Below are 17,026 nucleotides of genomic sequence, written 5' to 3' on the forward strand. Positions count from 1 at the left end.
CAATAAATAGTATTATTAAACTTTTTGATACAAAGGTATATATTTATTAGTAAATAATTTATTTATTGCCCTTATATTGCTCTTTTTTTGATACGAAATCAATCAAAATGGATAAAAATCAAAAAATAACAATGAAGTCTATAATAACTTAGAATTATTGTACATTAAACCTAAAAGTGATTCAGGACTTGATTTATGGTAACTATGGTATCTAAAATAAAAATGATTTAAAGGTAAATGACACATTGTGTGATATTATTGTGATATTATTTATCCTTTTTTTGCATTGATTGTAAAACTTTCGGCGACCTTGTAATAAACGATAACTGATGCTCATATACGCGACAAAGTAAACGTCGTTAGCTGATGGCAAATGTAATGAATGATTCGATTTAATTTAAATGGCAGCTTGTCAAATAGCTTCGCATTTCCAACTAGTTAGCTCATTCGAAAGTGCTGCACTTTTTATCTGTGTGGTAATAACGAAATTACCAATATAACGAATTTTAGTACTAAAATAGTATGCGCCTTGCTGCAGTTTTTTTTTAAACCTTTGTACGTTAGTTTTTATTTGTTAAATCGAATTTTTTTCATAAAACTTGCAGTACCATCATTCTATAAAAATTGGATTATAAAATTGGTCCATGATTTTCATTCATTTAAAATTCACAACATTCTTTATAAATATAAAATATAATAAAATAGTTAAACTATAAATACGCTCTAACTATAAATACTCTCATTATGCTACAAACATTACGGCCACTCAAATTGTGAACAATCATAAACGCATGTATAATATTATATATCTACGATTATGTTCATTACTACTTAGGTTTTCTACAACTGAGGAATGAGAAATTGGAATGATTTTCAGACATAATTTTTGATCTGGAAATAATTTAGAATTTCTAAACGAAATGATTAGTTAGTAAAAATATAAAATTACTCAAAGAGATCCTTCACATTCAAATTTAAAACAACCACGAGGTCTCTACAGATTAGGATTCGGAATCTCTGTAGGACCATCTTTTTTAATGACTTTCAATGTTTCCTTGTTCGGCTTGGCAGTGTCAGATGGTATCTCTTCTTTTATAGGTATTTCTTGTGTGGCAGATTTTACACCTGCCCGTATTTTTGGAGTATCTTTTTGAACCAGATTTTCTTTTCTGTCTGGTACCTGGGCACTTTCAGTTTTATGTGTTTGAGACGACTTTATTTCAGGCTTCGGAGTTGGCTTTACATCTGGAGTTTGTTTTATTTCGGGCTTGGAAGATTCCGTTACTGGTTTGGTCGTTGGTTTTGTTACCGGTTTAGGAGTTGGAGGAATCGTTTTAGTCTCTGGTTTAGGCGTAGGTTTAGCCTCTGGTTTAGGCGTTGTTTTAGTTTCTGGTTTAGGCGTTGGTTTAGTCTCTGGTTTAAGAGTCGTTTTAGTTTCTGATTTAGGTGTTGGTTTAGTCTCTGGCTTAGAAGGTATTTTACTTTCTGGTTTAGGCGTTGGTTTAGTCTCTGGTTTAGGAGTTGTTTTAATTTCTGGTTTAGGCGTTGGTTTAGCTTCTGGTTTATTAGTTGTTTTAGTTTCTGGTTTGGATGGTTGTGAATTTGGTTTAGGGGTTGGTTTTGTTTCAGGTTTGGATGTTGTTTTGGGTTCGATGTTAGCGGCGGGTTTTGGCGGTTCTACAGTTGGTTGAGATTTTTGTGGAGCCTCCGCCGTTGGTTTTTTCTCGTGCTGTTTTTGGGTCGGTTTATGCTGCTCAGTAGGCTTCGGGGCTTCAGTCTTAATTTCTCTTTTTTCTACTTTAGCTTCTTTCTGTACTGGTTTCGTTTGTTCAATTTTAGATGCCGTTTTTGGTATTTCTTTAGTTTCTACTGTTTTAGAAAAAGCTCTCAATAGTTGCGGAGGAGCAGGAACTGCCCCTATAAAATCCTGCTTATTAGGAGAGCCAGTGTATATTTTTCCATTGTAGACGATGCCATCACTTATATGCCCTAAAGTACTATCAGTATTCTCGTACAAGGCTACAATGTTTCCATTCCAGTCTAATTGTAATAATCCAGAAAAAGCTGGAGTTAATCCAGAGATGCTTTTGAAATGCCCAATCTGTGAAATGTCAAATGATTTGAAAGAGAAAACAAAGGTCATTACAATTATTTTATATGAAATTGAAACTTTTATTGCCTTGGATGGTAGATGACTGTACGGCCCATCTGATGGTGAGTGGTCACAGTTGTTCATGAACGTCAGCAATGACAGAGATTTAATCAAGATGACGCCTGCTGCTTATAATAGCCATTTCTATTTTTAACATCATACTTACGTAATAAGTAATTTCGTCGAATAAAAAGTGTGGGTAGACTTTGTTTAGATATTCAAATGGTAACTCGATGAGTCTGTACAAGCGAGCGATAAGCTTCCTAACGTGCGGTGTTTCTGACATGGACTTCGTGAGCAGCGGATTATCATCATTGAACATTGTATACAATCCCACCAGTATGCCAGATCCATCAGGTAGCGCGCGTAAATTGTCTGGAGTACCTAATGGAAATATTTTAAGTCAATAAACATATTGAAATGAAACAATAGGTTTGTATCCTTGAGTTAAAACCATAGTGCGCACACCTAAACAAACAATTATGAATACATCAGTTACATATTGAGTTTTGCACAGTTGAGAGCTAAGCTTGTATTAATTACAAAAATGCATTTCATTAAATGGTGTGCTATTACAATAATAACGAGCGCTCTGTGTTTAGCTCAAGCCATATACGAGAGTGACGTCAACTTTAGAATAGAACCTGGATCAAGAACGTGCTTCTTTGAGAAAGGGGAAAGCGGACATATTCTGGAAGTGTTTTACCAAGTGATCGACGGTCAGCACGGAGACTTGGACATCTCCTTCGACGTCATCGATCCTAACGGTGTCAAGTTGATTTCGGACTATAAGAAACCCGAGAACTCAATCATCATCGAGTTGGATTACGACGGCGACTATGCATTCTGCATGGACAACACGTACAGCGTCCTGAACTCCAAACTAGTGTTCGTTTATGTTTCGATAGAGGCCCCAGAAAATAAAAAAGATAAAGCGGCTCCAATTACTTTTGTCGACGATGCAGGCAATGAGCGGATAGTGGAGGAAGTTCTGCAGTGGATGGGAACGGATGAAAATGGCAAAACGTATTATTTGGACATCGAATTCATAGCGGAATCGTTGTTGCATACACTGAAACTCGTGTTGAGGGCACGTCATTTGCTCGATCGATACGGTGCGGCCAAATCACGAGACAGCTACCTCGCCGTCGCAGACACGTTCATCGTAGATGTGTGGTCCGCTTTCCAGATCACCTTTATGTGTATCATTGGCATGCTGCAGGTCTACATGATCAAACAGTTATTCAATAAGCCTTACACTGGATTAGATAAAATGTATTGAAACACGATTTAGTATCGAACGGTTTTTTAATAAATTACCTGGCAGTCCAGAGACAAATATTTCTGCGTTTCCTTTATGCGGCCCATCAATGTAGTACTTCAGCAATCGATAGCGGAAGGTCTCGGCTACCACAATGAACTGATTATCAAGGGATGCAAGAACCCCATTTGGAAACCACAAGTTCTCCAAGACAACTTTACTTTGATTTTTCGCAGTATTGTATTGCAGTAACCTATGAAATTAAAAAAAATCCTTACCAAATTCACGATCTCACCACATTTTAAGAAAAAAATATATAACTACTAAAGTTGTTTTTTAATAATTTTTATTTAATAACTTTACCTTCCGGATGGGTCAGCTAGTGTACTGAAAACACCATCTTTTAAATAAAAATCAGCGCTAGAATCTGTCCAATATAAATTCCCATTCTTATCCAGAATGATGCTGTTGAATATCTTAGGTACTTTTCCTTGAATTTCTACTCGAGGGGACACAAGTAATTGTTTCTTGTCAGTGATTAGATCTACTTTCCAAATACCATGATATGCATCAGCTACATATAAAGTTTTCGTTTTCTCGTCGATAACAAAACCTAATGGTCTTCCGCAGATATGTTCATAAGCAAGTCCACCTGAAAATTTATTATATTTTGAAAAATATCCTTAGAAGGAATTGGGAATAGACATAAAATGATGATCTGTTAAAAGCAAATAGTATTTATATAAGGTTTTGTAGCCTAAGCATAAATAAGAGAAACATTATAATGTATCTCAATATTTCATTATTAATTATCAGTCGATATTGTTCAACAGAAAGAGCTTTGCACTTATAATTTGCAGATTTGCTCATCAATACTTTATAGCTTTGTTGACAACATAAAAGTATTAGTGCAAATTGTTTTTTATTACACTTACTGCAAGGTTGTCCAATTTTGGTTACAAAAGTAACATGACCTCCAGCTGTGAGTTTCACAATTTCTCCTGTAGCTAAACTAGTATACAATTCCCCATTAAAAGTTTGGAATGCTTCTGGTCCCAGCAATTTCCCTTTATATAGTTGTTCAGCATTATTTAGAAGCCCATTCGATTCCAATATACCTGTTCTAGGCTTTGTGGGTTCTAATCTAAAAATTGGATTAATGCTTAGATTAAGATTTTTTTCTTCAGGAATTTTAACTTCTAAGCCCATGGCTGTCATCAAATCTTAATAGTGACACGCCACAAATATGTTTAGTTAATGATGTGCAATAACTATTTTTTACATAATTAAGATTAGAAATAACCTTTGCACAAACATTTGTTGATCAAAAAATACTTAAGAACTGCAAGGCCAGCGGTAGGCAGCGGCTTGACTCTGCCCCTGGCATTGCTGAAGTCCATGGGCGACGGTAACCACTCACCATCAGGTGGGCCGTATGCTCGTCTGCCTACAAGGGCAATAAAAAAAAAAAGGTTAGTTATTGCTTTTTGACTCCTGGGATATGGCTTTTCCACAAATAAAATAATTCAGGCACAGAATATTACTATTGTATTACCATGAGAGACCAGTTGACATTTTTGGAAGCCCAAGGCTATAAAATATATATACAGTCAAAACCGTTTACTGCGACATCGTTTAATACAACATGCCGGTTATAATAACCAAGAACAAAGGTCCCGGCTGAATGCCATATGACCGCCTTATTAAAAATATTACTTTCTACGACATTGGTAATAACGACATACCTCATAAAACGACCACATTTAACTAATATTTCGGAGAATTAGATCTGTTAGAACGACCGGCTAAGCTGTATTGTAAACAATTTGAATAGGTATCCACATTTGTCTTCAATGGCTATTAAAATCAGGAAAGAAAACAATAGGATTTAGTTTAGTGTAGGGTCTTTTCTAATTCTTAGAAACAAAACACGTGCATGCGGTAGTCAAAGTCCGCTTCTTCATATTTCTTCAGTTAGTTTGTTACTTATCTATACACAAGACGCCCCAAAACTTTGTGGAGTTATTCGTGAAACTTTAAAAATGTCACAAAGAAAAAGAAAACAAATTAATATTGAAGAAAAATCGCGTATTATGTAAATATATTTTTCCAATAATTCCCTATCGATTTGTTTATACTTGCACGATACACATTAAACATTACCGGTTGTTACGACTATCGGTTTTTACGACTGAATATGAGCAGTCCCTTCGATGTCGTTATAACAGATTTTGACTGTATAATAAAAAAATGGCACTTTATATAAATTTCAATTACATATGTTATCTATATTTGGCTCTTCTGGTTGACAATTGGTATAGCAGTTCTTTTTTGGACTAGTTGAATAATTGAACTCACGGTCTACCTGGTATTGAGCTACATATTTTCTGGGTTGATTTACACCACAATGTGAGTGCCTTCAGATATGAGACATGCCTTTAAATTGCATCAACTATGGTCTTTGCATGTAATGGTATAATTTTTTTAATTTTTTTTGTGCACGTATGTATGAAGAATGCATAAAGAATATTTATGACAAGTTATTTTATTTAATCTTTCGTTGTGTGGCTTGAGTTACTGATAGTAAAATGTAGCTATCATCCAGAAACTGCATTTAATTTATTTTTAAACATTAATTATAATATTTTCTTTAATTACTTATTTTATTATTGACCTAATATTTATTTCCACACTAGCTGACCCGGCAGACTTCGTAGTGCCTCAATCGATAAATAAAAGACCTAAGCTTTTGTATAAAATAAACTTAAAACAAACAAAAGGAATCCATCCGGAAAATTGTTATTTTGATTTAATTCTGAGCATTTTGATATTTATCTACCTTTTCAACCTTCTCTGGACTTCCACAAATAATTGAAGTCCAAAATTAGCCAAATCGGTCCAGCCGTTCTCGAGTTTTAGCGAGACTAACGAACAGCAATTCATTTATACAGTCAAAATCTGTTATAACGACATCGAAGGGACTGCTCATATTCAGTCGTAAAAACCGATAGTCGTAACAATCGGTGATGTTTAATGTGTATCATGCAAGTACAAACAAATCGATTGGGAATTATCAGAAAAATATATTTATTCAACTACATATGTACATTTTGTTTATTACACATAAGTACAACATGCATATTATTTTTATGTGAGCATAAAATCTGTAATTATGGTCGTCTGTTTGGAACACTTCTGTTGTGCATAGGTATTTTATAATTCACGTTGCATTTTAATTAACGTATCGTCATCGCTCTTTCCAAATGGTTACAATTGTCGAGTGTGATACACCATATTCCTTTGCTAAGTCTTTGTTTGAAATTCCGCTCTCTAGCTTGGATATAATACGCGATTTTTCTTCAATATTAATTTGTTTTTTTTTATTGCAACATTTTTCAAGTTTCACTAATAACTCCACAAAGTTTTGGTGCGTCTTGTGTATAGATAAGTAACAAACTAACTGAAGAGATATAAGAAGCGGGCTTTGACTCTAATGCATGCACGTGTTTTGTTTCTAAGAATTAGAAAAGACCCTACACTAAACTAAATCCTATTGTATTCTTTCCTGATTTTAATACCCATTGAAGACAAATGTGGATGTCTATTCAAATTGTTTACAATACAGCTTAGCCAGTCATTCTAACAGATCTAATTCTCCGAAATATTACTTAAATGTGGTCATTTTATGAGGTATGTCGTTATAAGCAATGTCGTATAAAGCAATGTTTTTAATAAGGCGGTCATATAGCATTCAGCCGGGACCTTTGTTCTAGGTTAACCGGCATGTTGTTCTAACCAATGTCGCAGCAAACGGTTTTGACTGTATATATATAGAAGATTAAACAAACAAAACTGTACTGGAATTAAAATAGAAAACTTACAAAATAAAAAATTTATGAGTTACATAAAATGGAGTGAAAGTTCACTAACTTGTTTTTTTTACTGAAAATACTTAATGCTACAATTATTTTATACCTTTTTTTGTGATAAGTTCCATATTTTATGTACTTGGGAGCTATGTAATTTTTTACGAAGTTATAGCAATTACCTGTTCACCTATTGAATAATGAAGCAGGCCTTTAATTGTATATTTATTACAAATGCTCACTATAGATAGTTGTGTATTCAAAGTATTTATATATTTTAACAACAAGTGCGACTGGAACGATAAGCATCTGCTTATATATCAGTCTATGCTTCCAAAAAATATATTATTTATCAAACAATAGATTTTACTCACTTGATGCTTGAGAATTTAGTATATGGAGGAATGTTCGGGATTAGCACCACAGCTATTGCAAAGACTGCAATGTATAATGCCAACTTTAGCAGCCTTTTTATTAATCCTGTTATTAGCCCCATCATGTACTTCCGAGTTGAGACTAAGGATTGACAATTTACATTATGTAGATTTTTCAAAGTCAAGGCTTCAACAAAGATCAGGTTATGTTTTGTTAATCAATATAAATGCATTTTTTTCATTTACGAAGTCAAAACATTCGTATTTATAATATAATAATTAAAGAGTATATTGACACAAATAAAATCATTTAAGGTCTAAACATGAAATTATATATATACAATTAGCTGATCAGGTAAACGAAAATAACATCAGTGTAATACCTTGGTTTAAATTAAAGTTTAAATTGATAATAAGCAATAAGACACCTTTTCCGTCTCAAAAACACCTCTGGACTTTGATTTGGAATTGTAAATGTGGCCCGAAACTTTTACCTATTACTTTACCACCACCATAGATTATACACTTAATATATTAGAGATAGATGCGCAACTCTCATTTTTATTTTTGCTTTAGTTAAAGCCCGGTCCAGCAGGCGTCGCTACGGTCGATTATTAGTCTCCCTACTCCGCACCAGGTGGCTTTTTTAGTAATTTTAATATTTTTAATAACTCTCTTTATGAAAAAATCTTATCGTTTAGAATCGCTGAAATTCCCGGTAGTACTTATGAGATATTAAAGAATGTTTGATTGTGTTCAGCATTCTAATCGATAAGATCTTTTCATGCAGAGAGAAAACAGTTTTTTAAAATAAAAAGCTGTAATTCTCTGTAAGCTATTTAATTTCCCTATATTACAAACAATTTTCTGTTAAAAGATTGTATGAACGTACAATTGTATAAAATTTCGAATAACAATAACTCCTCTAGATTAATCCTACTAGCGTACTTATTAACATTAAATCGAAAGTTATCTAAAAGTTAATTAAGTCTAGATAATCAAATCATTCAATGTCAATTAAGTCATTTGTGCGAAATATAAACATGTCAGCTTTCCATTACAAACATAGTAGACAATTTGAATTAAATTTAATAAATTTGTTTCTTAATGATAGCTGTTCTTGCTTAAGTTGATCGTGACAGACCTTGTATGAAAATATTACATCTATAAACACTACCTATGCTTCATCATACAATAATTGTCATTTAAACTAGCATTGTAGAGATAATACACACACTAAAGTGAATACTAAATTATTCTTAGCATTCTTATAAACATTTAGAAATTTAAGAAACGATTAACCCACAATCATGTTCATAACATGTGACATTTTGTTCTGCACAAACGTTTTGTTACATGATTTGAAAAACAAAAAAAAAACAAAAAATGTTTAAAAAATGTAATGATGATTTAAAGTACTCTTAAATATTGATAGTTTGTACTTAATGACACTTATAGTAATCTTAGACATGATTACAATAGTTATACTTTTATTCTTTAACTAAATTATTTCTATTCTGACGTTTCTGATGCTTTAGCTTTGGTAATACTAGATGAAACAAACAGCAGATTGAAATAAAATCATCTTAAAGTTAATTACATTCATTACAAACCATTAGTTTGCATTTTGTTACAAAAGAAACTGATGTTCGTTACATGCAAATGAATTATAAACATACACATGCAAACATAAAATGTAAATTTATCTTTTAATCCAAATTAAATGTACATTAATATTACATCTAAATAATAGAAAGGGTTTCGAAAATCTTTATTGCCCTCAACAGCAGACGAGCACGCAACCCGGCTCATGATAAGTGGTCACCAGTGTTTATAAACTTCAGCAGTGCCATAGGGGGTTGCTGTCTAGCACTTAAGTTTTAATAAATTATTAATATCTTCGATCAATAATAGTACTAGATTAAGGATCAGGAACAAAAATAAGACGCTCCAGTGGCCACGTTTGCAGACACGAAAACATCTTCATTTCTTAGAAAAAAGTTTAATAATGTTAACGACTTCAGTTTATTATAAACCTTAATACTTAAACATAAAGTTTAAGTACCGTTGCAAAATATATGTATTTAGGTCCTTTCGTCAGAAAAAGAATATTATGGAATAAATTTAAAATGTCACTTGAACATAAAAAGTCATCAGTACAAAAATATTTATTCTAAAATGATACATAAAGCCCAATTTATAAGGTTAAAAATATTTGTTTAAAATTTCGTGCTTATTGTATTGTGGAACTAGATGTAGTTCTTGGTATTACGTTTCAATGCTCAGAACACAGTAAGTATTGAAAGACATAGAGTTGCAGAATATACATATTTGTTTTAGGTTTGTTTTGTATGATCGCAACTATTTTTGACCGATTCAAAAAAGTAGTAGATAATATTTTACATTGCCGCTATTACAACAAATAGGTGATAAAAAATAAAATTGAATAAAGTAAAAAAAATATGAAAGGAAACACGAAACATGTTTTCCACGTATTCTTTATACAGAAGTAATTAAAACAATAATGTAGGTTTAATTACCTTTAAACAGATTCAGTTTGTTATAAAGCTGTCTTTTAGAAGTCATTTTTATATGAGCGGTTTCTTTTTTACAAACATAATGTAATCTTATATCAATGAATTTTTCTATAATCAGTTTAATTTAGGCTTATTTTATGGCTGTGTTCGTTTCCCCCAGAAAACAAATCCTTTTCAGCATATACGCTTAAAATATTTACACATACATATAAAGTTTTTTTAATACTTTTTTGCATTGATTTGCCACCACCATTGAACAATTCTAGAATTTTATAAGGGTTCTATATTTCTTCTCCTCTTTCTTTCGCGACAATACATATCCATTGTGCACAGCGACAAGGGGCTACTAGGAAATCTACAAACAAAAATAACACTATAAAATAACAAAACTGCTCTATGCATTCCCTGTTCAAGAATAGGTGATGTTTGTTACAATAGTTGGTGCCTTGTTGCAAACATTGGCCAAACAAATACAATATTCGTAAATTGTGTTTTATTTACAATATAATTGTGTTTATTATTTTATGAAAAACACTTAATAATATAAATTTACCAAAAAAAGATATTCCTTCCAAAACCTTGGTGTTACGGTGGTTTTTTACTCAGTTTTTGAACGCGCAGTGCAGCGTTTTGACGTCTTAGTGTTGGCTATGATTGGACCATACTAATTTGAAATAAGACCACAAATTTATTTGTGGTCTTATTTTTCGGGCCGTTTTTGAAGCGCTAATCGCGAATCTAGTAGTATTATTGATCGAAGATTAATATACTCAGTCACAAGCATATTGATTTCACATCATGAAAATGTAAGAAACGTAATCATGTTTGGGCATTTTCATTTAGATATGCTCATACAGAAAACACAACTTAGCAAATATATTCCACAGTTAATCTAAATAATTGCAAATAATGCTTTTGAAGACCATTGACTTTTGATCATTAATTAAAATCATCTTCTCGTAGAATTTACAAAAATTTATATCAGTATTTTCATATATTACTAACTTACTAATTACAACAACTATTCAAACGTAATACTATAACTATAAGAACTAAACAACCTATTTTAAAACAAAATTGGCATCAATTTAGATCTTATGAACTATTTCAATTATTAATTTATAAATTATAAACATATTTTTAAAAAATTAAGATCCCTTGTGAGTTCACGTTCCTTGCTGAATCAGTTTCTCTTCTGAAACGGAGAAACAAAGTATCTTAAGTATGTAACAAATATTGAAAAAATACGACCATGAAAAATTTTGTGTTAATGTAATCATACTTACAAATTAATATATTACATAACACGTTCTGGTCCAAATATAGTGCATCAATCTTTTCATGTTTCAGACATTTTAGTGCTCCTTATAATTTTTCCATAAAAATTTTTCATTATCAAACCTTTGTCTACAAAAATAAAAACATTATTTTATATTGGGTAGAAGGATGAACGTGGTCACAGGCCACTTGGTGTAACTTGGTTATCAAACACCAGGAAACAAAACGTGAATGCCATCATCTAACTTTGGATCTGAGATCAATTGTGCTGTATTTTATTTAAACAGGAAAGCATGACTGCTTCCCGACAGAAACAGGCAAGATGGGGATACATATCGGTATGACTATACAATATGCCCTACCTCAACCATTTATATTCCAGTCAGGAGTTGTAGTATTCTTGTATAGTACTCATAAAACGCTGCTGTCCATTCTGCAGAATGCTTTCATGCTTTTCTGCAAAAATATTCTATTTCATTTTACCACCAAGAAATCAAAATAATTTATAATTATATTAACCAAGCTAATTCAACAAAATCATTTATTTTTTATATTTTTTATTATAATAATCAAAGGCTTGTACTTTCACCAGGTCATTCTTATCAAATTTCGAAATTTTCCCATGCAAAATACGATTTACACCAGTACACCAGCTATATATTATTAATCTAATTGCAAGATCATTAATAAAATTAATTAATTTGGTTTTGTGTTCCTTACACGTAATAAAACTATAATCACAAGCGAGATTAAGCGCAACAGCAATTTTATGCTTTAAAAAGGATGATTCGGGAGAAAGACGTAAACATGCAACAATTGTATAATAAATATTGTTCATTAAATTGATAAAATTGTGATTGGGATGAAACAAAGATTTCTTAGTGTAATCAATCTCGTAGATAAAGGAATTAATGTCTAAATTGTTTTCAGCTAAATCATGCATGCAAGCAGTACATCCAGTAAAAATCTTTGATTTACATTTTTTTATAATATATCCTGATACATATTTCTTTGATTCAGCATAAATTAAACAATCGCTACTTTTTAATTGACCCACTACTAATATCAGGTGGTCAATATCAAAAGAATAATCTATTTTGGGAATGTCATCAGACTTCTGATTGAAAAACTTTGTAAAGATTTTCATTGGATTATTGTTGTCTTTCTCACAATTCGCTCCTAGAGAATGAGGTGAACTAAAATTATTAATGAGCAATGTTTTAAAAGCACTAATAAATTGACTACAATTAGGATTAATATTTCTAAAACCGTTACTTCGAATACTACTAAAGAAATTCTCCAATGGATCTTGATTGAAATTCCTAGTAAGTAAATTGCAGATATTGTGGTATTGATTTAAATGATGCCACAATTCTTTAAATACTTTGATGTTATGGATCCAGTTTTGGATTGAAGGAATTGACTCGTGTTTAATATTTACTACATTATTTTTTATAACTACTGATTCGAATTTAATAGACTCTAATATAGGCAGTAAATCATGCCATAAATTAAAATGAGGAGAATTTCTTTTTAAGCAGTTTTTGTATTGTTTTGGAGAATTTTGATAAGAATGACCATTAAATGAATCAAATAATTTGTCAAAAATTAAAAGGAAGTCAGCAGTCTGTGAACACTCCTCAGGAAGTATTTTGTGTTCTGAAAAGAGAAGAAATACTTAAATTATTAATTTGTTTCTGTGTTCACTACATTATAAATGAAGCGAGGTTAAGCGTAACAGCAATTTAATGCTTTGACAAGAATTATTCAGGAGAAAAACGTAAATTTCTTAACATAATCAATTAAATAGTTTTCAGCTAAATCATATATATAAGTAGTACATCTACTAAAAAAAATTTGATTGTACATAAATGAAATTGAATTTAAAAAATCATATACAACACTCACTTGCAAGGAATCTCATAGCTGATGAGACTCTTTGACTGAATATTTGTGCAGCAAATTTCACTTTCATTTTTGGGATCTTTTCTTTAATAACATGTGCTTCCGTCAGTTTATTGACTAATCTAATTTCGTCATCACCATCATCCACATCCAACAACATTCTAATATGATCCCATTTTGCTCGCTTCATGACACCATCCTGCACAAATAAAGCATCTTTGATCAGTAAATTATTTCTCACACCTTTCAATAAATGTGGTGGATCAAATAGAGGAAATATTTTTTTTCCGCCAATTTCAATGGCTTTTTCTATGTAATCTCCATGTCCTTCCTTCAAATATTTCTCCCTTGTATCCTGATGTAAGTTCTTTAGTGCGTTGACATTTGTCCTGGCTTGATCGCAAATAACTGTAATAACAATAAAACCAATGTTTTGTAATTCTAGCACAATATTTTTTATGAGGTTTTTTAGGTGTATAGCTTTTGTTGAACTTTTACAAAAAGTAAAACAAATGGGTTGTTTGCATTTACTTTTGACACTCTTAATCATAAATACAAGTGCATGGTCAGCCAGAGTTTTATTCCTACTATTAGATCCCATATCCTCAAATCCTATCACTGCATCTGTATCAGGATCATAGGTCACTCCAGGACAAAGTGATATTTCATCAAACATTAGATTCACAATTCTTTTCTCGTCAGGCATTAGCCTCACTGCAGATTGTAAATCTTTTAAAATGTGTAGATTCAAACCCGGTTTGACAGAAAATAAACTAAGCAAAGTCTGAAGGCTTCGTTTTGATGGTAAAACAAACATCTGTCTTAAATAATTATATGCCTTCGGACTCTGCTTTAGAATAGTTAATGACATAATTTTCTCATTTAGAGAAAATCTCCTCCCTCTAGGCTTAGATGCATTTTTTAATTGCATCTTTGTAAAAAGATTTATAGGTTCAGGTAATTTATCTATGTATTTAAGAAAAACTTTAGTCCTTGAAAGCTTCTTTGCCATTTTAATATCATCTCTTTGCTTTCTACATTTATCCTTTAACACTTTTACTTGTGACATCAATTTCAAATATGTCAAATTAGAATTTGAGCTCTTCTTCAAGGCTGAAAAGAAAAGTGTATAATATTCAAAATCAAATATACTAGACAAACTATCCAAATGTGGTTTTTTGCATGAATAATTTTGTGTTCAGTATTAGAGCAGTTTATTAAAAGATACAGATATTGGCACCTACTTCTGTATGATACACTTTCAAGTTTTATCATATTGTTCATACTTGAAGGCGGCACAATTCCACTCAACAACTGTGGCTGATCAATTTCAATGTGAGCTGCATAATTTAGTCCTGAAATATTTACAAGCAAAACAATTAATATTGTTATAATAATTATAATATTTTCATTCTATAATTACATCTACACTAATCTCTATCCACACTCTTATAACTTCTAACAAATTTCCACTTACATTCTCATATACTAAAAATAATTACAATTGTAAATATATAAAGGATAATAATCCCATACCCTTTATTTATATTTTTATCTATCAATACTACCTACTTTTATTGAAGTATTTTATTATCAGAAAATAATGACAAATCTTGGTTTTACTACATAAATATAAGGTGTAATATTAATTATTACGATTTACCAAGAAATAATGTTGGGACTGAATTTTGAGTAAGTCTATTTGATGGTAGTATAAAGCACTTTTCAAAATGTCTGTTGCAAAGACGAATGTTGTTATATATGTATTTTTCACCCTTTTCCTGAGATTCTGCACTTAGTACAGATTTCCATTTATTAAATCTCTCAATTTGTTCTATTATCAAACTTTGTGGATTCGGAAATGTATGGAAGGGACCTTGAAATATGTAAAATTAAGACAATATAAGTTTTTAGTAGCTAGTCTTTAATTGATCATTCCAAAAAACTAGTTCGGGCCCACTTGACAATAAGCATATAATACGCTGAGTTGCAAAACATAAATACTGCCACCCACTCGAGACAATTTTATTATCTGAGGTGTGTGTGTGATAGTACGAGACTTAATACCGACTGTTTTGATCAAAACTTAACATATATGATAGCTAGGCAGCAGAAATAGGAAGGACCATTAGTTGGTGCTAATTCATTTAATTATATTATGAATAATAATTCTGTTAGCAAATAATATACCGGGAAAATAGTGTAAACTCACCGTTATCAAGGCATCCGAAATAGCATTTCATTTTCGATCTTAGAGGCATGCTGATTTTTAATAATAAACTTTCTGTAAGAAATGAGAATAGTTACACAGGCTTACGAAACGCTAACGAAGAAAAAAGTATTGGAGCCAAGTTATGTCTAAAGAGAATTCAAACCAGAGTTTCTCAATGTCTAATCGTCTAATATTCTCACAAAGCTAAAAGTTGCTCTAAATTAATACTACAACGTAAAATAACTCAAACCAAGACCAAACAAAAAACGATTTAAAAAATTAAAGCGTTACGACATTTTGAAAACTTTTTTTTTTTTTTTTTACCACATTTTACCTTAGTTTCTTTTGAAATTTTCCCTAAAATTCCCTAAACAACTTTCATAAATCCTTTATATAGAAAGCATAAATAAAATACAGAAAATATATAATATAAACGCCCCCAGAAGATCATAGATCTATAGGATTAGAATTTTCAAGGAAGTCGACGCATTGCTTTTATATTCTTTTGCTGCACGCAACCTAACACTGGTCGGTTCTAAAATTGAGCAATTGTTTGCTGGCATTCCCAACTTTCTATGAAGCAAGCCGTTCAGGGTTTCATTAGAAAGCCTGTTTCTTTTGTCAGTTTTTACATTTGAGAACACTGAATAATCTTTCCACCTCAGTCTTTGAAGAAGGAACTGCTAGCAAAAGTGAAATGACAATTACAAGGTTTTCGTAAATGAAATTACCATGATAATCTTTCATGGTACATGAAGTACCTGTATATTACAATACAAGTAAGTTCTGGTGACAACAACGAAATAGGTAAATAAAAATTTGGCGGATTATACTTATTGGGATTCTGGGGAATCCCTAAGAAAAAAGCAGTGGCTTAATCTATGATTTACTTTACTAGAGGGTTACTGTTGAATCAAACCTTCTTTATAGTTTTTATACACAACTCTGTTATATTCTTTTACTTGTCAACTCGACTTAATGTCATTATCTCTCCATAAAATAAAATGTTCATTGTTTTACTTTAATTATCGTTTATTTTAAAATTCACAACAGTTACTAGTATAGGCTTTGCTTTTTACCCCGAAATATCCTAAATCCTGGTATTTTTTAAATTGTCTTTATCATCCAAAATATCAGCTATTTTCCCTAAAAAAGGGAGAATTCCCTAAAAGTGGAAGCACTGCTTCAAAGTACGCTAACATTTTTATTGAGTCAGAACTCGTATCTGCCATCTAGTGAGTTTATTAGTTCATTAAGGCCAAAACGTTTCAAAAATGACCTCGCCGGTTCCTAAAGATGGCGCTAGTTGAATGTTCTTTTTCTTTGTATGGGAGTTGCACCCCCCTGACCACCACTACTTTTTATTTTTCTTGAAGTTTGAACCAGGGGGGTGCAACTCCCATACAAAGGAAAAGAACATTCAACTAGCGTCATCTTTAGG

At 31.7% G+C, this 17,026-nt stretch overlaps 2 protein-coding genes across 4 annotated transcripts; one reads left to right on the plus strand and one right to left on the minus strand.

Annotated features, from left to right (window-relative positions):
* Positions 1 to 12: 12 nt before the first annotated feature.
* On the minus strand, positions 13 to 16,969 carry LOC114245827 (adipocyte plasma membrane-associated protein hemomucin). 3 transcript variants are annotated; one of them, XM_089738593.1, is made up of 8 exons: positions 16,933 to 16,969; positions 8,082 to 8,157; positions 7,654 to 7,795; positions 4,349 to 4,557; positions 3,777 to 4,065; positions 3,473 to 3,666; positions 2,319 to 2,536; positions 837 to 2,101 (listed from the first exon to the last, which is right to left on the minus strand). In XM_089738593.1, the coding sequence occupies exons 3-8, from the start codon at positions 7,776 to 7,778 to the stop codon at positions 995 to 997; spliced, it is 2,142 nt and encodes a 713-aa protein (XP_089594719.1). In that variant the 5' UTR covers positions 7,779 to 7,795; positions 8,082 to 8,157; positions 16,933 to 16,969; the 3' UTR covers positions 837 to 994. The 3 variants fall into 3 exon arrangements, with proteins under 3 accessions (XP_089594718.1, XP_089594719.1, XP_089594720.1); XM_089738592.1 differs by lacking the exon at positions 16,933 to 16,969 and having other exon boundaries at positions 13 to 2,101; positions 8,037 to 8,179; XM_089738594.1 differs by lacking the exon at positions 16,933 to 16,969 and having other exon boundaries at positions 8,082 to 8,177.
* LOC114245829 (transmembrane emp24 domain-containing protein 5) lies at positions 2,476 to 3,491 on the plus strand. Its single transcript, XM_028178127.2, has one exon. It carries the CDS (start codon positions 2,700 to 2,702, stop codon positions 3,432 to 3,434), a length of 735 nt encoding a protein of 244 aa, XP_028033928.2. The 5' UTR covers positions 2,476 to 2,699; the 3' UTR covers positions 3,435 to 3,491.
* Positions 16,970 to 17,026: the final 57 nt, after the last annotated feature.

The sequence above is a fragment of the Bombyx mandarina genome, chromosome 25, assembly GCF_030267445.1.
Source record: "Bombyx mandarina strain Sakado chromosome 25, ASM3026744v2".
Classification (NCBI taxonomy): domain Eukaryota; kingdom Metazoa; phylum Arthropoda; class Insecta; order Lepidoptera; family Bombycidae; genus Bombyx; species Bombyx mandarina.